At 59.3% G+C, this 22,484-nt stretch overlaps 1 protein-coding gene across 7 annotated transcripts in view; it reads right to left on the bottom strand.

Moving 5' to 3' along the window:
• Nucleotides 1-327: 327 nt before the first annotated feature.
• Nucleotides 328-22,484, bottom strand: part of MGLL (monoglyceride lipase) — a 277,335-nt gene continuing 255,178 nt past the window's right edge. For 6 of the 7 annotated variants that reach the window (XM_079933168.1, XM_079933169.1, XM_079933170.1 and 3 more), the window contains 3 exons: nucleotides 17,400-17,489; nucleotides 5,181-5,396; nucleotides 328-3,179 (listed from right to left, as the gene is read on the bottom strand). In XM_079933168.1, the coding sequence (XP_079789294.1) occupies nucleotides 3,054-3,179; nucleotides 5,181-5,396; nucleotides 17,400-17,489 (432 nt within the window). In that variant the 3' untranslated portion in view covers nucleotides 328-3,053. The remainder of the gene's footprint in view (nucleotides 3,180-5,180; nucleotides 5,397-17,399; nucleotides 17,490-22,484) is intronic. The other variant, XM_079933173.1, reaches the window with a different exon arrangement.

Here is a 22,484-nt window from a genome sequence, read left to right as displayed (position 1 = left end):
AGTCGGAAGATGGGGCACCCGGAGGAGGCTGCTGTGGCCACCAGCAGGAAGGGACAGTGACTGCCCTGGGGCCAGTGGGGCCAGAGGGAGATGGTCTGCCTGGACAGACAGGCAGCCGACAGCCTCTGCTTCTGGGTCAGGCGCAGGGGCGACGGAGGGAGGGGTGCAGGCACCCGCCCGAGCTGGGGTCTCCTGCGCTCAGGTGGGCGAGGCAGAGGTGCAGCCACGGGGGAGGAGATCAGAACTTATTTCTAAATTGTCAAAAGTTACGTGGGACTGTGGAGGAGGGTCAGCCGTGGAGCCCAGAACTGGGGCGGCCCGGCCTCTGGTGCCAGCGGTGGCCGCGTCTGTACGAGAAAGCTGGCGTGCAGTCCGCTCCGCAAGAGGGACAGTCAGGTCCGCATACTGGGGTGTATCAGGGGACCGGCCCAGACCCCCAGTGCAGCCTCGCAAAGGGCCGCTGGTCTCTCCGCAAGGGACGTTGCAGTCAGATCACAGACAGGCAGACGACACCATCAGAAAACATGTGTTTATTAGGGTTAGCTGTGGCAGACGTTGGTGCGTTAAGAGTTCTAATACACGGGTCCCCACTAACAGCGTACGTGTAGGAAGGTGGCTGAGCGGCAGCAATGACAATAACCAGTAAATTGCTTATGATCCTAACAGGCTGATGCCAGCAGTTGGTGAAGGAAAGAAAGAGCAGGAGGGTGGGGCCCTGCAGGGAGTTTCCAGAGCCCCCAAGAGCCAAGGGGAAGCTGGGGTCACCACTCCCCATCCCAGCAAAGGAATGGGCCCTGGCGGGCTTGGGACCTCCAGTGGCTGCAGGTGGCATCTTTTCCTAGAGACTTTCTCAGGCGTGAAACCACTTCGTGTGGCCCAGCGTGGCCTCTGAGTTACAGGGCGGCACCGAGTTCACAGGCGTGCTTGGGCCCAGCGTCCCGAGTAATATGTCCGTCCTCCCAGGCGTGGTTTGGATAGGCTGCATGTCCAGGGCCCCTCTGTGGCCTCTGTCCTCCTGTCACCTCGAGCCCAGGCCGTGTGTGACCTCGCTTCCTTTCCAAGCCCAGCTCCCCTGCACCACGGCGATGGCATGGCGCTGGTGCTCCAGGTATGGGCACGGAGCCGCCAACATGGAGGGTGACCCCAGTTCAAGACTTGCTCGGTGCAGCAAGGACGGGAGGGTGCTCCCTGGGGGCCCTCCAGACGCTGCTACCTGCACCCCTGACTCAGCAGGTGGACGTACCCTGTGTCCCCTCCCAGATGAGGAAACAGTCCTGGTTTCAAAGAACTTTTTTCTTTTAAATATGGGCGATTCTTTAACCAGATCTGTAAAGGTGACTGAATATGCCTCTAAGAGCTTTCAGATAAATAAATTCATGCATCGAAAGCTTACTGGTCAACCCACGGGCCTGGTGTTTACTCTGGGATGTGGCCTTGCCACGGCGTGCTTCTGGGAGGGGGGGGTGGGCTGTGGCCTGCAGGCGGGACGGCTGGGCGCCTGGGGTTTGTGGGTGGAGTTTCTGCCGGTCCTTCGCCCGAGAGCAGGAACTTCCTCACGGCTGCCCAGCTGGGCAGGTGGGGCCGACCTCTCTGCATTTTCTACATGTTCTTCTCCTCTGAAGAGAAGCCAGAGGAATAAGACGTGGCGATGAAGCCGCTCTCTGTGGGGACCCAGGCGCCGTCCCCCGGGGCTGGGTGCCTGGGCGCCTCTCCCTCCCAAGGGGCAGGGGCAGCAAGACACGCACCAAGGCCCCCCCCAGCTGACGGTCGCTGGGGTGAGCAGCTCGGGGGCCCTTGGAGGTGGACCGAGAAGCAGACCTGGAAGAACACGGCACACGTGGGGCATCAGCTCCCAGCGCTGGAGGGGCAAGGGAGTGGGGAGTCCTGCCCCCAGCCTCCACGTCAGGCAGGGAAGCCTTGGGGTGGCGGGACCGCACCTCCCCCAAGGTTCCACGCCCCGGCAGCTCCATCCCCACCACGGCCACATCTGCAGGTGGGGCCTCAAGACCTGACAGCGAGTCCCATTTCGAAGTCAAAGTACCCCCCGGGTGGGTGGTGACCCCGTTTACTTCTGGCGCAATTGAGGGCCCAGGGGTGGGGGGCTGCGGGTTTGGCACCGAGAAAGGCAGCGGGGCTGCTGTGGCCTCAGGCCTGAGCCGTGGGCAGGGCCACCGCGTGGGGAGCTTCTCCGGCCACCAGAGGTAGCTGTGCCGCCAGCACCGAGGCTCCCAGGGCGGCTGCGGCCCGGCAGGCAGGGGCTGGGACAGGCCTGTCCCGCACGGGGCTCCTCGGCCCGCCCCCCGGGGCTGCACAGGGCTGTCGGGCATCCATGCCTTCAAGGCCCCTGGTTCCCCCCCCTCCCCGGCTCTGCTTCAGAACAGACGCTATACACACGAGGCACTCCATCTCCAACACAACCATCCTCTGAGCCCCAGGTAACACTAGTCAGCGACGAACAGCCGCCCTGACGTGCCCCGCGGAGGGAAGGGGGCGAGGGTGCCTCTTCTGGGCCAAGCCCCACCTGCCCCACAGCCCACCCCGGGCTCCCGGCGGACAAGGAGCTGACGCGGGTCACGGGTGGACACGTGCCGAGGAAGTGCGGGCATGTGCTGGGCCGCGGCGGCGCCAGTCTGCCGGGGAAGTGGACGCCGCCCCGCATCCGGCGGCCAGAGGGGGCCCAGCCGAGGCAGTGAGGGCGGGGCGCGGGGTGGCGGGAGGGGACCCCTCCAGTTATTGCAGCGGGGGTCCTGGGACCCTGCGGAGCGGGAGAGGCGGGGCAGGGCTCTGCGGCCTAAGGCCTTCCAGCACATTCTCTGGGAAGTGCCGTGACCTCCTATTTTTGCATAAAGTGTCCACCACTTAAGGCAGATCCAGTGGCGGACGGCCTGATGTGCGACAAGACTGTCTTTTTTCTTTTTTTTTAGTAAATTGCGCTAGGGATTCCTCCAATTTGTGATTTTTGTTTGTTTGTTGGCAAGCCACGTCTAAGAAGCCAGCTCCTGCCCTTCCTCTGCCTGCTTCCCCGACTGTGGCCCGACGGCTGGCCAGGGCACTCAGGGCGGGGACCCCGTTCCTGCCGCCGCTGTCCTTTGAGAGACCCACGTGTTTATCTCACGGAAGACGGAGCTGGTCACTTCAGGAAGCTCTTTGTGGAGGATGTGGTAGGCACCTTCGTAAATCTGCAATTAGGAAAGACAGGAAGTCACGGCTACTGCGAGTGACGTGTGGGCAAGGCGGCCGCGCAGCGGATGGAGAGGACCCCCTCTCCACGCACCCACGCCTGGTCAGCAGGTGGTGCTGCAAACAGCTGGCAAGGTCCCAACATGTTCATCAGATCCTTTCTTGAACCACTGTCCCCTCTCCACGCCACTCCCCCTCCAGCCTTGCCCCACCTGCGCCTCCTCTCCTCCCTGTGGGACCCCAGCCTGACCCGGCTGACCCTCACTCCTACCCGCCCACGGTGGTGGTCCTGACACCAGCCCCACGGGCCTCACATAGCGGTGGCCGGGGATCACTTGCACTCTCGTAGGACTTGGCTTCTCGGCATCATTCAAAAGCTGGCCAGGGGAACCTTCTAGAAACACCTTCCTCCGTGGTTCCCACAGCTCTCGACCCTCCTGGTCTTGTTCCCGCCGCCCTCCTGAGCTGCAGGCTGGTGCGGCCGAGGCGGGGTCGGGCCTCTTTCCCCCTCTCCCCAGGAGCCCCGTCCAGGCCCCTGGCTGTAAAACCACCCGTGTGCTGATGACTCAGAATCTCTATCTCCAGCCAGACCTCCCCTGAACTCTCCATGTGTATAACCACCTGCCTACTTGCCATTTCAGCGATTTCTAACAGCTATCTCCAAGTTTGTTTGTTGTTTTCTTTAAACTGTAGTACACATCATATAACATGAAATTTACCATCTTAACCACCTCTGAGTGTGCGGCTCAGTGGTGTTAAGTACCTCTGCACGCGGTGCCGTATTCTCATCCTCCACAACTGAACCCTGTCCCCGTTACAGCGCCCTCCTCCCAGCCCTTGGAAACTCCACCCGACTTTCTTTTCTTTTCTTTTTTCGGCTGCGCCACTCGGCTTGCGAGATCTTAGTTCCCTGCCCAGGGCCCCAGCAGTGAAAGTGCGGAGCCCTAACCATTGGACCGCCAGGGAAGTCCCTCTACTTTCTGTTTCTATGAGCTTTGACTACTTTGCATATGTCATGTGCGTGGAATCACGCACTATTTGACCTTCTGTGACCGGCTCATTTCGCTGAGCACAGCCTCCTCCAGGCTCATCTGCGTCAGAACTTCCCCCTTTTCAAGGTTGGAAAACACCCCCTTGCCTGGACGGACCACCTCCCCTCAGTGGGCACCAGGGCTGCATCCACCTCTTGGCCGCCGTGAACATGGGGTGGAAATATCTCTTCGAGACCCTGATTTCAATGCCTTTTCTGAATTTCAACTCTCTCTCGGGTGTGCCAGCGTGGGACTTGCGGCTGGGACCGTCTCCTGCCGTGATGGGAGCGGCTTTCCTTCCCCTCCTTCCTCCTGCTGTTCGTCCGGGCCTCCCTCTGGCAGGGGTGTTGGGCCAGGGGCTGCCACTCTTAGCCGCGACGGAGGGGCGCTGCACAGTGCAGACACGTGAGAGCCTTTGTAGCACAGCGCGCTGGGGCAAGCGGTGCAGGGGGCTCGGGGCAGAGAGCTGAGTGCCAGTCCCGGCACCCATGCAGCAGGTGTGGCACCTGCGGGGAGCTGCCGCGTTCCCTATAACCTAGCGGGAGGTGGCCCTCGACTGGGCCGTCCACTCGGCCGTGCCCAAGCTGGGGCAGCACTGTCCAGGGACACGTCTGTTCGCGCGTGTGCCCTGGGGTGGCGGTCTGCCCAGCCGACCACGCAGAGCCACCTTCAGGCTCCGCTGCCACGTGGCAGGGACACAGCCGGTGCACTTGCTCTCTCCCCATCCTCCAGCCAGGGGTCTTCCCGGTTCAGCCAGACACCCGGGAACTGCTCCACCTGGAACAGCGTTTTCCATCCTGCTGTGCGTGACACGCCTAACGCCCTCTGAGGAGGACGACCTTTTCTGCCCGGAGGCCAGGTGCGGACGTGCCTCCCCGGGGGCCAGGCCAGCCCTAAACCAAGGGTTCGGGCAGGTGCCCTAGAGGGACGTCACTCTCCCCGCCCCGGGGACGTGGGGCAGCTGCTCACCTTGAGCGTCTTGTCCTGGCTCTTGGCAGACTCCATGAGCAGGTAGGCGCCCCTGCTGTCGCACAGGCGGTCAGCAGAGCCCTGCAGCAGCAGGAAGGGCAGGGTCAGCTTGGGCAGCGCCCGCTCCACCCTCGACACGGCGTTGAGCAGCTGGGTGCCGAAGCACACCTTCAGGCCCGCGCGGCAGATGAGGGGGTCCGTGTTGTAGATGTCCACCTGCGGGAGGAGAGAGACAGGGCCCGTCAGGCCCTCGCGGTCCCTCCTGCTCTGGCTCTGAAGAGCCGACCCCGGCGGCGGGCCTGGGGTGGGGACCCCCGGTCAGTCCGGCCGCGCTGCCCCTGCTTCCAGCCTGCTCTGTGACCGCCCGCCCCCCCCCGCCGCCATCCACGCCTGTGCCCTGGGACGGTTTCAGTATCAAGCTGTGGGTTTTCTTCACGTGAGCGACATCGTATGTTCGCTTTGATGAGTTCACACAGGAACAGCTCAGAAGATGTTTCGGTGTCAGTCTGAGTGGATTCTGTTTTCTCTAAGTCTGTCTGTCCTGACACAGTGTCCCCTGGTTGAAGAGGGTGAGGGGCACCCACGACTGCCGGGTCACAGGGCTGTGTGTGCGGGAACGAGGCCAGGGAAAGGCTTGGGCAGGACACCCCCGCGGGCTGCAGGACGTGGCTCCAGCAGGCGGCCTGCCAGCCTGAGAGGCAGGTCTGCTGTCCCCCTGCGCCTGTGGACGTGCGCAGCAGCCGGGCCCACCCTCCTCAGCCATCAGCCTGCCGGGACCTCCTCTGACACTGGCCTCACCTGCGGCTGAGGATCTGACCATGCCCTTTGCGGGGCTACCCGGGCCCCGTCCTTGACTTTCTGGCTTCACTCCTCTTGCCCCAAGGGGACAGTGAGTGGCCTGCTTGCCGTGAGCTGAGACGGGACACATGCCCACAGAACTCTACGGACCAGGTCGGGGCCGTGACCCCTCTTCCCTCACCTCTCTTTTCAAGAGCTGTGTGGTGTCAGGAGGGGTGAGGGAACAGAGGGTCAGCTGCCCGTGAGGAGGCTTGAGTGTCCACTGTGTCTCCATCTGACTCTCGGGCGGGGGCCGCGTCTCCCTGTGACAACTCCCCGCAGGGCCTCATCCAGGGTCCCAGATCCACGTGGAGAGGGACAGGCTGTCCCAGGTCCCCCCACCACCCTGATTCTTCCGGAGCAGGCGAGCCAGACCACTTGGGAAAAGCCACACGAGATGAATGAGCCCCTTACTGCAGCGGAGACGGCGGGCCTCCCGCGGGGCCGGGCCACCAGTCTGGGGGCCGAGAACACGGGAGCAGCAGGGGCTCCTTCAGGGTCTGCAAGGAGGGCTGCTCGGGAAGGGGCGGCGGGGCCAGAGAGCCCTGGCTGCCGGGTGTCCCGGTGAACGAACGCCCAGGGCCAGGGCCCACGAGGTCACCTCCTTCCTGAGCGGCCTGGCGCCTGCCCTGCTGACAGCCATGAAGCCCCGCAGGGAGTCGGCTCCGGGTTAACCGCTCTGACGGCACAGGTGGCTTCCCACTCTTGGCTCTCTTCCCACGACTGGAGCACGTAGGCGCTGTGTACACAATGGTCCATTCTAGACCTGGGAGGAGCCGCCAGCTGTGTCGGGGAAAGGGCAGACCCCTGTGCCAGCCACCACCGCACGGGGCGGGGGGCAGAGGGGCGGCCGGGAAGGCAGGGCAGGGACCGCCTCCTCTCAGGGAAACAGGCTCAGAAGCCCAAACCCTCCCCTAAGGAAACAGGCTCAGAAGCCCAAACCCTCCCCTAAGGTAACCAGCCCCGCCCAACCCCAGGGCCTTTGCCTTCTGAGGGCTTAAGACCTAAATCCACCAAAAGTTCTCCTAGTGGGGGAGGGTCGTGTCCTGTCCCCCAGGCAGGAGACAGACAGAGTTCTCCCTCCCAGCCCAAGCCAGGCCCGGAGCACCGGTCAACAGCCTGAGCCCATTCAAAACCAAAGACCGAACAGTCGGTGCCCGAAGATCACTTACTGTGGGATTCCGTCTCCACGACATTCTTAAAAAGACAAATCGGGGGCTTCCCTGGTGGCGCAGTGGTTAAGAATCCGCCTGCCAGTGCAGGGGACACGGGTTCGAGCCCTGGTCTGGGAGGATCCCACGTGCCGCGGAGCAACCAACCCCGCTCGCCACAACTACTGAGCCTGCGCTCTAGAGCCCTCGAGCCACAACTACTGAGCCTGTGTGCCACAGCTACTGAAGCCCGCGAGCCTAGAGCCCATACTCCGCAACAAGAGAAGCCACTGCAATGAGAAGCCCGCGCACCGCAACAAAGAGTAGCCACCACTTGCCACAACTAGAGAAAGCCCACGTGCAGCAACAAAGACCCAACACAGCCAAAAATAAATAAATAAATTTATATTTTAAAAAAAGGACAGGGCTTCCCTGGTGGCGCAGTGGTTGAGAGTCCGCCTGCCGACGCAGGGGACACGGGTTCGTGCCCCGGTCCAGGAAGATCCCACATGCCGCGGAGCGGCTGCGCCCGTGAGCCATGGCCACTGAGCCTGCGCGTCCGGAGCCTGTTGCTCTGCAACAGGAGAGGCCACAACAGTGAGAGGCCCGCGAACCGCAAAAAAAATAAATAAATAAAAGGACAAATCAGAGAAATGTAGACCAGACAAGTGGTGGTCAGGCTTGAGGGCGTGGGGCTACAAAATGGCAACATGGGGTCTTTGTGGGGACGGCCTGACTCACCCCCGAGGGTATCCTGGTCGCCATAACCCTGTGGTTTTCCAAGATGTCAGCTCTGGGGCAAACTGGGCAAGGCACACAGCTCCTCTGAGTTATTTCTCACAACTGCACGTGAATCAGAGGTCTCAAAGCACAAGTATAGTTAAAGGCACAACAAGGACTCGGTCTCTGGCGATCTCTCTTGCCCCCCCGCCCCCCATTTCTGGAGCACAGCTGCGAAGACACCAACTGGAGGCTGTGGACCCGGGTCCAAGCCAGGGCACCTTTGCTCCAGGTGACCAACCTCTGGAGGTGTGTCCACCAGCTGAGACGTGACGTCTTTTCTCTTGGGGGGAAACCCTGTGAGGAAGACCACCCAGCCCTGACGTTTCCCAGCTGTGTGACGTGGGCAAGGCTCTTCTCTCTGGGATGCAGTTTGCTGATCTGTGAAATGGGGGTGACGGTGGTCACGCCCCGGAGGACGCCGGGCGTCTGGATGGGATGTGCACCCTGGGGCCCAGGCTGGGTCTGCCCCACAGCGAGGCTAATGCCATGCGGCCGCCTGACCCCAGCGCGGGGCAGCGAGGTGCAGCGTCACTCCTCGGCCTGGGTTTCCCATCGAGGAAGGGTCCTCTTCCGAGTCCCAGCCTCTTCTGGCACCTTCCCTGTCGGGGGGTCTGAGGGCTCTCAGCAAGGTTGACTTGACAGCTGGGAACAAGCCAACTGGGGCGCCTGCCTTTTTTTTTTTTTTTTTTTTTTTTTTTTGCGGTACGCGGGCCTCTCACTGTTGTGGCCTCTCCCGGCATGGAGCACAGGCTCCGGACGCAGGCTCGGCGGCCATGGCTCACGGGCCCAGGAAACCACTGCACCACCAGGGAAGCCTGGGCCTGCCTTTTGAAAAAGCTTTGCCCTGAAGCACAGGAAGCAACCCACGGTTGGGAGCGTTCTTAAACTTCTGGCTGAGCAAAATCCAGGGATCACCCCCCACCCCCACCCAGTCAGATCTCTCGACCTCTTTTTTGAAAAGCTGTTCTGGGATAGACTCAAAATTAGATTAACTGGAACAGTATTAGAAATAGCTAGCCCTGAGCCCTCACCCCTGTGCCAGGTGCTGTGCCGAGTGCTTTACGCGTACTTGCCCCTCAAGTCTCTGCAGGACCCCTACGCAGGGGCTGCCATCATTATCCATTTTACACATGAGGAGACTGAGGCTCAGAAACGCTGGGTGACTCACCCAACGTCACACAGCAAGTGAGGGACAGAGCCAGGATGAGGACGAGGCAGGCGGGCCCCACCACCAGCATTCCCAACCTCTCACCACGCTGCGCTACGTGTTTAGACAGGAGGAGGCCAAGGTGAGTCCTGTGGGCTCAAGCGGCCAGGGGGCGTGGAGTTGCAGGGACCCAGCACGCCCCAGGAGAGAAACGGGTGCGTCCCTGGTGAGGACTGTAGCGTGCTGCCACCCTCACGGACTGCCACGGGGTGGGGGGGGCCCCTGAGCACAGGTGAGTGTCCTGCCCACGTGATTTCACACTTCCCAGAGAGGCCCAGCCCAGCAGGCCCAACCTCCTGCGTTCCCTCCCAGGCACCTACAGACATGTCTGCAGCTGGTCTTCCGACTCTCCTTCCAGCCCATCCCCTCCCTCTGCCTACGGAAACCTCATCTTCCACCTGCTTCAGGGCCACCTGGGATTCCCATCTCCTTCCTCCGCTGTTTCCATCTCTCTTAATCCACCCATTTTCACCCCAGGGAAATCAGATAGCCTTCCCCGGCACACTGGAGAGAGCAGGGCAACTCTACCCAAGTGTTCTCTGGAGCCAGAAACCTGTGGGAACCCGAAGATGAACTGGCAGGTCTTTGCAGAGGCCATGTCTTCGCCCCCGCCTTGGTCGTGAACGGCAGGACTGCTGCAGAGGGAGCTGGACAAGAGAAAACCTCTCCTAGGCCTCGCCTCTGGACTTTTTGTTGGGAAGCTCAAGTTTCCCCCTGCCCCGCCTCTTTGTCCGCTGTTAACAGACCCACGATGTGACCCTGAACACAGGGCCGGGTCCGAAGCGCGAGTGACACAGTGTCTGTTGGCCTGACGTGCCGCCTGCAGGGTGGGGAGGGGACATAAGGGTCCTGCCTGATTCCACAGAGTCTCCCCAGCACGGCCGACTGAAGCAAGCCCTGTTTACCGAGGCCCAAGTTCCCGCTATGACCCCAACCCCGGAGCAGGCGCCCCGCCCTGGGGGACTGAAATTCCTGAGCCGGACCAGAGGAGAGCCACCAGAAGTAAGGACCTGCAGTTCCACTTTGGACAGAAAGAGGACTAATGGGGATTAGCCTACATGTATACACTGCCACGGATCAAGGGCGTGTGAACTACCGAACATCTTTTCCCGAGAAGCGCTTTCTGCTACTAAAGCTTGAACTCCTGTTCACCCTGTACCTGCTTTTCGAGCCCTGAGGTGGGCCGGCAGGTCAGGCCCTGCGCAGGTGGGTGCAAGCGGTTTGCACAAACCCGCCACAGGGCACTGGAACCAGAAGTGATGCAGAGGGTCACCTTGCTTGTGCCTTGGGAGTGGTGGTCCCTGCGGTGTGACCCTGGAACCAGACACAGGTCCTGAGTGGTCACCGAGGGAAGGGAAAAAGCAGACCCACGTTCTGCACCCAATCACACGGGCCACGGCCACCTTTTCACAGGCCCAGGGATTGAATAAATAATAAGAGAAACAAGAATGAATCACTGGGGTCTTGCAGGACCATGTTCACAACTGCTGGTCACAAAACAGCAAGATCGCGTGGTCTCATGTCTTGGAATCAAATGTTGGTCACAACTGAGGAAATCAGAACATGGACCAGATGGTGAGAGGTAATGAAAGGAATGATGACAGGGAATTACTGTTACTTTCCCAAAGTGTGATGACAGAATGGCTTGTGCGTGAATGTCCTTATTCTGGGTCCTTCCTCTCGGGCAGCACATGCTGAAGTACGACCACAGGGTCTGCAACTTACTTCCTTTCAAAAGTTTCAGGGGACTTCCCTGGCGGTCCAGTGGGTAAGACTCCGCGGTCCCGATGCAGGGGGCCTGGGTTCAATCCCCGGTCGGGGAACTAGATCCCGCATGCATGCCTCAACAAAGAATTCACACGCCACAACTAAGAAGCCTGCATGCCGCAACGAAGATCCCTCGTACTGCCACTAAGACCCGGCGAAGCCAAAATCGATAAACAAACAAACAAACATAAAAAAAAAGTTTTAGCCAAAACAATGCATCTACTTTATGGCATTGGATTTGGCAATAATTTCTTGAATATGACACCAAAAGCACAGGCAACAAAAGAAAAAAATAGATAAACTGGACTACCTTAAAATGAAAACCTTCTGTTCATCAAAGAACACTATCACAGAATGGGAGAAAACATTTACAAACAATGTACCTGGATAAGGGGTTATTATCCAGACTATATAAAGAACTCCTACAACTCAACAACAGCAAACCTGATTAAAAAATGGACAAAGTACTTGAATAGACATTTCTCCAAAGAAGATATATCAATACACATGGCCAATAAAGCATGTGAAAAGATGCTCAGTATCACTAATCATTAGGGAAATGCATATCAAAACGACCTGGCAACCCCTCTTCTAAGTATAAACCCAAAAGAATCGAAAGCAGGCTTTTGAAAAGATACTTGCGCACCCATGTTCACGGCAGTGTTAGTCACAAGAGCCAAGAAGCGGAAGCAACCCAGTGTCCACTGAGGATGAATAAATTAACAAAACATGGTCTATACAGACCATGGAATATTGTTCAGCCTTAAAAAGGAAGGAGATTCTGACACCTGCTACCACACGGATGAACCCTGAGGACATTATGCTCAGTGACATAAGCTGGTCATGAAAGGACAAACACTGAGGTCCCTCGAGGAGTCAGATTCACGGGGGGGAGGGGCTGGGGGGGCTGGGGAGCTGGTGTTCAGTGGGGAAGAGTTTCAGTTTGGGAAGATGAGAAAGTTCTGAAGATGACGGTGGTGACGGATGAACAATGTGAATGTATTTAACCCCACTGAACTGTACACTTAAAACTGGTCAAGATGGCCACTTTTATATTCTGTATATTTTAGCAAAATAAATCTTAAAATATATGTCCACATTGATATTCCATACTTAAGCATAGATAAAGGAAGCACGGCAGAGTACGTCCAACTGGTGAATTATGGGGAGGAGTATACAGGTGTGTGCTATACTACTATGTCCACTTTTCTGTAGATTTGAAATTTTCCACAATTAAAATTGGAGGGAAAGCTCCAGTTTGAATTACGGAAATTAACCTCTCCTCTCCCCGCAGCCTTGGCTTTCATGTCATTTTTATCCCCTTGTCGGGAGGAGCCACGCATCCCCTGGGCAGGTTTGGGGCAGGAGACCCCCGTGGTCAGACTCATATCGGGGCTCGTATCGGCCTTGGCCAGTATCCCAAGCCTTGGCAAGTCAGTGGCGTCCTATCCGCACGTAAATGGGCCTCCAACCCTCACCTCCCGGCCTGCTGCGAGGTCACCGGTGGTACCACTGAGACTGTGGTGGGTGAGCCCTGCCCGGCCTGCAGCTGCCCCTCACCTCCCGGCCTGCTGCGAGGTCACCGGTGGTACCTCTGAGACTGTGGTGGGTGAGCCCTGCCCGGACTGCAGCTGCTTTCTTGCTGGACCCGTGACGGTACCTGGGAGAGAGGCAGGGCAGGGGGTGCCTCGTTTTGTCTGGGGCCTGGCTGGCAGCTGGAACTGCCTCTGACAGGCTCTCCACAGAGGCCGTGGCTTTTCTGCTGCCATTACAGCTGCTGACCTCAGGGATCTGCCTCTCTCGAGCTCGGAGCTGTTTCTGCCAGAGTCCCGGGGGAAAGAGGGCTGGGAGGCAGGGGTACGGACCCGTATGCAGAGCGCTGGCCTGAGCTGGGCCCGCTCACGCGCTCCCCCGCCGGCCACCCCACACGGAGGCCCACGCCAAGAGATGTTCCCATGGTTCCTTTTTTTTTTTCAAGACGTCGGTAAATTATCAGCTGCCCGAAATAGCCAAGTCTTCTGTGGCGACATGAGCCATGAACGACGGCGAGTCACAGAGTAAGATCAGATAAGCAAGCAGGTTATACTGGAAAGTAATAACCGGCTCTCAGAGGGGCTCGTGGGAGGCTGTGTCCTGGGGGCAGCATGGGAGCCTCAGCCTATCTTTAGCCTTGGTTACGATGAGTCAAACGCCTCGGCATGGCCGAGCCTTCCCAGAGCTGGCAGGAGCTTCCCAGGGCCACGGGCAGGTGGCCTCCCAGCCGTGTGGGCGGAAGACACGCAGGCAACAGGGCAACAGTGGCCTGACCCCTGAGGCAGGCACACCGCAAATACTGGGTGGGGGTCTGGAGCGGAACCCACCACAGAAATGAAAGGAAGCAGAGCTGGCCCCTTCTCAGCTCCCTGGGTGCCCGGAACTCACCATATGGCCAGCAGGCATGAATGTAAACCAGCCAGGAGACGCTTGGAGGGCGTCCCAGCACAGTTACAGAGAAGAGAGACTCGGTTCTAGAAGACAAACTGCCCCAATATATAAACAGTGGACGTTCCCAGCAGAAGAGCTGGACACGGGGCCAGGGGATGGGGCCTGGAAGGGAAGCAGGGTACCTGTCTGTGAGCGGTCGGAGGGTCATCGATGGTGTGCAGGGGGCGTCAGGAGCTCCTCAGCACTTCCCCCTCACACCTCCCCCTCCGGCGGCCTTGGCCGGAGAACTATTTAGAACATTCAAGGCTTTTCAGAGTGGGAGGGATTCATCACATTCCAAAAAACCCGTGGTTGAGGGTGGAATGATTAGCATGTCAGTACAGTAGGCCAGTGTGCTGACTGGGGGCTCTAACTGTGCACACAGACACAACAAAGGCCGAGCAGCCACTTGCCTGTCCCCAGGATTCCAGGAGCACTTCAGAGCTAAGGCTCGGACATGAGGACCTAGGCTCAAATCCTCACTTAGTAGCTGTGTGTCCCTGGACGAGTGACTTGCCCTCTCTGGGCCTAAGTTGCCACAAACATCAAATGTTAAGACTGACTTCCCGGAGCTGTGGAGGGGAGACGGAGGGCCGCGACGCGGTGCACTGGGTGGTGCTGAGCCAACGCCAGGCATGTCTGCCTTTACTCCTACATGCCGGGAGCCTGTGCGTCTGAGGGCTCGCTTCTGTGAAGTGAGGGTGTCATGCTGGCAGTCCTGGCTGCCACATCAAGCCCCAAACAAACGTCCTGCTTCCCCAGAGACACAGCCGACCTCCGAATCCCCCCGGGAGCCCGCCAGGCCCCCCGCACCCCAGCCTGCAGCCCCTTCCCCCAGGTCCCACTTCAGTGAGCTTGTGAAGCAAATGGTTCCTTTCCTCCTGAGGCTTTTAAAAAGCTGCAGGCCTCCAGGGGAAATGTCTCGGCTAAAGTGGGCCTTAAGACACCCGGCGCTGGATCTGGGAGGTGCCTCTTCTGAACACATTTTCCCCCTCGGCACTGCTATTTTTAACGCTCAGCAGAATGTTGAAAGGGCGACTCAGAGAGAAGGCAGGAGAGGGGCTCGTTCTCCATGCCAAGGACTGGAAGCTCCTGCTTCCTATTTATTCCAGCCCGAGTCCACCCTCCGAGTCTTCCCAGCAGGGGAATTTATGAGTGCTTCTGAAGAGTCATCCCGCTTACCCGACCCGGCAGAAACCTGATACAGGCTGGTGTGCCACCACGGACGGGGGCGGGGATGAGCGCACAAGGGGAGGCTGCATGCTGGGTATTCGCCCAGACTCTGCTGTTTTCATAAGGCCTTCAGTGAAATTTCCATTATTTCAGAAAGGAGATAAAAGCTCTGAAATTTGCTACTTTCAAACGATGAGGGCTCGGAATCATCTCGTTACCTTTCCTTCCTTCCCTTTTGCCCACGTGGTTTCAGGTGGTGAGGTAAACAATTCGGATTTGCACCTCGATGTTTCCTCTCAAAGGCAGGTCCCTCCTCCAGCCCACTGCCGTCCTAGCACAGCTGCCACACAGATCAGTGGTTTTTCTGGAAACTGCACGTTTGAGCCAGAGCCATCATTTGGCCGCGGCAGGTGGAGGAGGCCCTGCCCACACGACTCCCCTCACAAGCGATCCTGCACACACAGCGATGGTCTCCAGCCGCGGGCCGTGTGGACCAGTAATTACAAAGCAGGAGAGAGAGCTTCGCGCTCGCAAATGAATACTAGCTGGGAGGAGGCGTCCCAGCAGAGACCTTTGAATCAAAGGCTTCGGGTCCCAGCTCTGCCCCTGACTGGCTGTGTAACCTCGGACAAATTATGCAACCTCCGAGCTTCGGTTTCCTCACCTCGGAAATGGGGTTAATATTGATCTCACTCATGTCATGACTGGCTTCGGTCTTTCTGGGTCCTAACACTGTGCCTTCTCACCACACAGATCTGCCTTTTGGAATGAAAATCTTCTTCCTTTACTCAAATGTCCTTGACCCTGGTGGGTCAAATTTGGCCCCAGGACATAGGTTTGGGAGTTACTGCTTTTAAAATTAGATTGGGGACTTCCCCGGCGGTCCAGTGGCTAAGACTCTGCGCTCCCAATGCAGGGGGCGGGGGGCACGGGTTCGATCCCTGGTCAGGGAACTAGATCCCGGATGCCGCAACTAAAGATCCTGCGTGCTGCAACTGAGACCCGGCGCAGCCAAAAAAATAAGTATTTTAAAAAATAGATTAAATTCAAATTCAAATGGAATGTGGACGACTGGGCGGACTGGCCCACCGCAGGCTCCCCGCACAGGGCCCACACAAGCCAGATTCATAAACAGCCAGCCCTCGGAGGCCTGGGTTTTGACCCCTGATCGGGAATGTCCCCTCCTACACGTTAGGCACGATCCCCATTTAGCTGCCTGCTCTCTGAGTGGCTCTAAGGGCCAGGAGGCCATATTTTATAATGAAGCCAGAGTCCGACGGCTCAAGCCCCAAGGAAGCGGGGGAGGCCACTGGGATGCCGGGCACCCGCTCCACTTTCCAGGGTCCGTGGGCAGCCAGCAACTCCCTGGTTTCAAACTCCTGACACAAGATGGGAGGCTGAGGCAGGAGAGCAGCACAGTGATGTGCTCAACCCTGAGGAGCATCCCTTCCAGGCGCCCAGGGTGCCGCCTGTCCACTGGGTTGTTGCCCCCCAGACAGAGCGGGCTGGGGACCCGCTGACCTAAGCTCCGAGGCTAGTCCCATCAGCGGGCGGCCCCAGGCATGTGCCTGCGTATGGGGAGCCTCAGTCTGCCCCCCGCGGTACGGGAGCTGTGCACGCGTGAGCACGCGACACAAGCCTGGCACGGAGCATAAGGGCCCCGTCACAGGAGGGGGTGAGGTGCCGGCCCTTCACTATGGGGGAGGGGCTTGGTCCGCCGAGCAGCACCTTCACAGACCAACCCCGGTCTCTGCATGGACCTGGCGTCAAGGCGCACCGTCGTTCATGCTGAGCCCTGGGCTCTGGTCCCAGAGGGGGTGACGGTGACATCGCACAACCCCCGGCGTATCTGCCTGAGGCCGCCTCACCCTGCACGCGACACCTCCTGGGCTGGTTTTGCTTCCACAGAGGGCAGCGAGCTCTGCTTGAGGGCAGTAGCCCACCCCCGGCACAGCGGTGCCTCCTGACCTGCCCTCAGTTTACCCCTTGCCGCTCACCTCTACACTGTGGCCGAAGCAAACTACCGGCTGTTCTGCAAACAGGCTCTTCGTGCCGAGATCGTCACCCGTGCTGTTCCCTCTGCCACGAACCCCTTCCTCTGATCCCCCTCCGGCTCCCAACCCAGTGGACACGTGGCCTGGCCTGAATCCATTCTTCCATCCTCGATCCTATCCACCCCGCCCCTCAACAGAACTGCCCTTCTCTGCTCTCAGGCCACGAGGTTGGGTAGGACTGATGCCGCCCGCTTTCCTGGACCAGTAACCCAGACTGTCGGCCAGTAAGAACCAGCCCTGAGACGTCTGCTGGGAAGAGGTGCGGCCTTTCCACTGCAGTTGCTCATGTAAAGCTGCTGGTGGTCAGCTTTGCCTCCACTTGGGGAGAATTTGGTTGGGAATGAGGCCAAACCAGGGGACATGAGAGGTGGGGAGAGAGATGGTGAACAACACCCTGAGCCCCTGGACCCAGCCATGCCTGAAGCCTTTAGTTACACTCACCAGTAAATCCCTCTTTTTGCTCAAATCACTTTGAGTTGGGTTTCTGTCACTTACAACCAAAAGAGACCTGGCTGATACACACAGAGTTTCATCTGGTCAGCTCCTCTGCACACGTGGGTACAGCTCAGGCAGCACCGCCACCCACTCCTTCCCACCCAATCCTTCCCACCCAATCCTGAAGCCAGACAGCGTCTCACACATCTTCAAGTCCCCGTCACCTCGCACAGAGCCTTGGCTGGATAGTGGTAAACGCCGAGGCAGAGCTCACGCCTGCATTTCCCCCCGGGGCTGCTGCCTTCCCCCCCACCAGCCCCAGCTGCCCCAGGTCTTCAGAAAGACTCACCTCTGTCTTATTCCGTGAGAGCGTGCTGCTGTCGATCCGGCCCAGGGACACGTTCGGCAGGACAAGGTTGAGGACTTTCACAGCAAGGACCTAGGTGGGAGAGAAGCCAGGGTGAGTGCAGTGGGACCCCCACCCAGCTGCCCTCGGGGCCAGCTCAGGAGAGGGACACCCAGACTGGACCTCAGCCAGGCCTGGTCCCGGGCTGGGCACCCGAGGACCCTCCTCTCTCCGACCAGACGGCCTCACTGGTCTGGCTCTGGGCCCCTGTGGGTGAGCCGGGCGAGGGGAGGCCGTGCGGTGACAGCGGGACACCACGTGTGTTTTTTGCTGACCCTGATTCTGTGCAGTTACCCTCCCTAGATCCCTCATGGGTCATGATTTTGAATGATGTGCAGGACCTCCTAGCTGAGTGCTTGTGCACGAGCACCTCTCAGAGGACCTTCAAAAACACAGCAGGAGCAGACGCACCCAGTCACCCGAGATGAGGCAGGACACGCTCTGATCCGGAAGCGCCTGCTGACTGTCTTGGGGCACAAACAGTCACTGGGCCGATTAGACACGGCGCCGAGGGAGACACCGATCTGACTGCTGGTTGTGTGGCCCCAGGTGTGTGGATGGAGCTGCACATCACTGAGCCTGTCCCCTTAGCTCCCCACGGGACCACTGTGAGCAAAGGCACCGGCACACGGGAGGTGCTCAACGCGTGCTCCTTGAACATGGTCCTGGCTCAGGTCCAGGCCTTCCCACCCCCTCCTGCTGGATCTGGTGTTTACCCAGGAAAAGCGTGAACCTGGATCTCACACGTCTGCCTGCAGAGGGGGGCTGTTCCCGTTTCTGGGCTGTGCAGACACCCGGGGATGAAAGATGCTATTTCAAAAGCGAGCTGAGAAACGCTGAAATTAGAATTGCACGGAAGGTGGCGAGCATGAATCTTCGGTCTGCGCGGAGGGCGCGTGTCACAGAGCCGACAGGTGCTGCCTCTTGGCACCCTGCATCGCGGGAGGGCACACACATCCACTCAGTGACAACCCCTGGGTGTGCTGGGCACGGTCCCAGGTGCCCAGTCTTTTAATCTGGACACAAATGCTGTGAGGTGAGGGTTTACCCTCGTGTAACAGACGAGGACACTGTCTGTTACACAGAGGCTCAGTGCCACTGCACACGGCCAGCTGGAAGTGGGCAGGGGCCCGGGATGCAGCTGCCCTTTCCCTTCCAGCAACAGTGGCCCAAGGGCAACGTTATTAGGGAAAACGACGTGGATCCCAAAGCTTGTAGAACTGGTCCTAGACTTTCCGCTGTCCTTGATGCCCTGCCACGGCCTCCTGAAGGACACGGAGCCGCTCAGCTGACTCCATGTGTGACCCTGCCAGGCCCAGGAGTCTGGGGAGGCCGTGTGCGATGCAACCAGACCCTGCTGCCCACTTTGGCCCGTCTGCCTGCCTCGTCCAGCACGGACTCCTCAAGGACACGGCTCTTCCTCGGCAAGTAGCTTCCTACCCACTCCCCGATCAGATAGCCGACAGCAGGAAGAGGCCCAGGGACACATCGCCTGGGCACCTGCCCCGCGGCAGGCGTGAAGGCAGAGACTGTACAGGGTCCACTCCACTGTCCAAGCCGGGCACCGTTTCTGCGTGGACGCGGGCACGCTGCCAGCTGTTCGTGGAGGGTCAGACTCACCTTCACCCTTGCGGTCTCTGCTCCCACCATGGGCACCTCTCAACCCAAACATTCACACCCCAAAGTGCCAAGGCCTCTACCCCAGGAAGAGACACTGACAGCTCAGGCTCCACGAGGATCAGGCCAGGAGGGCTGAGACGCATGCCGTCCTCATTCTAGTTTCCCGGTGTGGGGGGGGGGGGGCGGGTGGGCACGAGGCAGCCAGGGGAGACGCTGCCTCTAGGAGAGGGCCACAGGGAAACCTGCCCTGGCCTCCGTCCCTGAGCATGTGGTCTTCTCTGCATCACTAACAGGAACTCTGCGCAGCCACGGGAAGCTGCAAGAGCCTCACGGGAAGAAAAGAGGAAGAGAGCCATTTCTGGGCAAGCATTTGCTTTACGAAAACAACAGTGCAAGGGTCCGGTCCCTGGAGGGACCAGGTAATGCACAGCAGTCCGGCTGCCCCCTCACCTTCCTGTCCCAGTACAATCGCCGAGGTCCGGCGGGGCCTCTCCTGCTGCAGTTCCGACAGCCTATGGCCCTGAGCCCCTGGTCTCCACAGAAGACGGCGCTTGGTTTTGAAGTCCTGTTCCCTGCACCCCGCTGGTGTACTGGCAGCGGGCGTGGCCCCCATCAGGCCCTGTCCCTTCCTGATGTTCCATGACCCCTGCTCTACATGTGGTCCTCAGACCAGCAGCACCGGCAGCTGCCAGGGATCAGGCTCTGCATTTTCACGGGACCCCCGGCGTTCGTGTGTGCCCTGAAGGTGGAGGGGCAGGTAGCCTGAGTCAGAGAAGCACCACCCTAAGAGGTTCTGCCTGACCTGCTCTGAGCTGTGGCCCAGGTGGTACAGTGTCCCCAACCCCCACAGTGTAGGACCAGGGACACGGACACACCTAATGTGTAAGCCTCTCTTTCAGAGGAGTCACAGTGAGACATCTTTGCACCACCCTGACCCTCAGCTCTTTTTCTAAAGCAGCAGAGTAAATTCTGGCCACATTTCCAACAAGACTCAACTGGGTAGAGACAAACCTTTGACGGCAATAATGTCCCAGCTAAAACAATCAGGTGTTTCTTAGCCTTTTCCCCACAAACACCAGAGGAGGAAAAGAGGCGGCACCGGGGAAGGATGCTCTGAACGGCTGCTCGACACACTCACTTTCCCTGCTGCTCTCTTAGGGTTGGTCTATTTCATTAGCTTTTCCGTTAGGAAACGGAGCAGCGGGAGTGGTGGATCAAGGAAGACGAGGTTCAGGAGGGGTGCTGAGGTCGCGTGGTGAGGAGGCGGGGGGTCGGAGGGAGCCCAGCAGACCCCACGCCCGAAAGAGCGATTTGTCCAGGCTGCTGCTGCTTCCTGCCGTCATCTCCCCCAGCGCCGTCCACCGCGAGAGCCCCGCACCTGTGTCCACAGGAAGAAGAGTGAGGGGCAGTGCCTCACCCAAAGGGGAGTGGGATGCAAGGCACTGGATCTTGATGCCATTCTGAGCAAGCGTTCCGAACTCTTCGGACAACCCTGCAGGGGCGCTGGAGAGAGCCCCAGACCCAGCTCAGGAGAGGGGCAACCCCTGCCGGGCCCCCTGGAGGAGAGACCCCACCCTCATCGTGACTCCAACAGGCTAAGTCAGGTCTGTGCCACCACACAGGTCCCAGGGACCCCGACTCAATGGGAGCCCCAGGGCATGTCGCCTGAGGACAATTTGGGGGCCGAGACCCATGACGACTTACACACAGTCACTGGACCCCAGCCCTGGAAAGGGAAGGTAATGAAGTGGGGGAATCGGTCCTGGAGACTCAGAGCTGGGCAAAGTGGGATTCGAACTGTGGTTCTGAATCCCGGAGAAGGTCTACGATCCTCCGTGTCTCCATTTCTAAAATGGAGAAAATGAAACGGTTTGAAGGGCTGCTAGGAGGCTGCGTGACACCTAATTCCTCCAGAGCTCGTCCCTAACCGCCCTCTGGTTTCCGGCCCCAAGGAGAAGCTCCACCAACACTCCTCGGTCAACTGAGCAAACGCTGATGTCATTCAGAGCGGGGACCCCAGGCAGGAGGTGACCTGCGGAACCAGGTGACAGCTGGAGCCCCGAACTACCTCAGCGACAAAAGAGGATGACTCTCCCGGAAGTGAGGTCCACCCCCGACAAGCAAGCGAGCGGACGGCCACGTGTCCTTGGCCTGCCCTTGGGGCGCCCCTGGGTTAACTGCAGCCCCATCGCTTTAAGTGCTCGTGACTTGCACAAATGCCTCTATTGATCCAAGGTTTTAATGGCTCCCGAAGATCATTTTTAAGCTTCTGCCACTAAAAGACTTGACACGAGGGAAGTAATTACACTCACTTTTATACAGCAGCTCAACAGGCTGACCCACGCACAGGAGGCCAGAAGTGCAGGCCTCCGTGGGCGCAGGAGTGCATGGCCGGGGCACAGCCCAGAGTTTCTGGGGTGGGGGAGAGTGCGCCTCCCGGCAGACGACAGGAAGCCCGCACGCCTTACAGAGGTGACAACACACCTGGTGCATCGCTGCTGCCAGATTCAGGGGCCGGTTTATGACCCAGCTAAGCCCTGACTCCTGAGGCTAATTTTACCTGAAGTTTGAATGAGTGGCCACTCCCCAGACCCCTTCCGTGTCCCTTCTCCACCCCCTGCTCCAGGGCCTTCCGGACTCCAGAAGCAGAAGAGTGACATTCAGAGGGGAGGTGGGCTAGAGTTGATCCAGGGCAGTTTCGGGGTGAAGGGAACATCCTGCCACGCCTGCCGCCTGAGCCAGAGCTCACGCTGACCTTCAGCGAGACAATCAGCCTCGTTTCCTCGTCTGTAAACGGGAACGGGGTGGTGACGGAGGGGAAATAAGATGGTACGTGTCTGGCATGAGTGCTCGGTATACAGCGGCCCCTCAAGCCCCACCTGGCCAGGTGCCCTGGTTGGCGGGCGGGGCGGGGGTGGGGGTGGGGGTGGAGAAGCATCCGGAAGCACTGGGATGGCTCCTGCATCTCGGACCTGACCCCAGGGGACAACCTCCAGGCAACAGGCAGAGAAGGTCATTTAGAGGATTACCCTCTGGGCAGCTGAGTCCCCGCCCTGACCCCGGGCAGAAATCCAGGGGGATGTCGGGGTCTTCCCCAGAGAAAGGACTGGGTTAACCTGCAGCCCCTCCTGCGTGTCGCCCCGGGACAAGGCCTGGCAAGCTCAGGGTGTGACACCTGTTCCCGAGCGTTCCCCTGTGTGCCCAGGGCTGGCTGCAGTGCTGCCTTCCCCAGAGCATGCCTGGGGGCATGAGACAATCCCCAGGAAACCTCCCATTAACCACCGAGACTTGTTCTGATGCACAGGACTTCTGTTTCTGAATTTCTCCTGCTCCCACCACGATCTGAACACAGACAGCATTTGGGACCAGGAGACTCTGTCCTCCTTGTCTGTTCCCCAGGCTAAATAT

This window comes from Stenella coeruleoalba (genome assembly GCF_951394435.1).
Source record: "Stenella coeruleoalba genome assembly, chromosome: 10".
In the NCBI taxonomy this organism is placed as follows: domain Eukaryota; kingdom Metazoa; phylum Chordata; class Mammalia; order Artiodactyla; family Delphinidae; genus Stenella; species Stenella coeruleoalba.
Note: the sequence above shows the minus strand (reverse complement) of the source record. Positions and strands in the feature narration are given on the sequence as shown.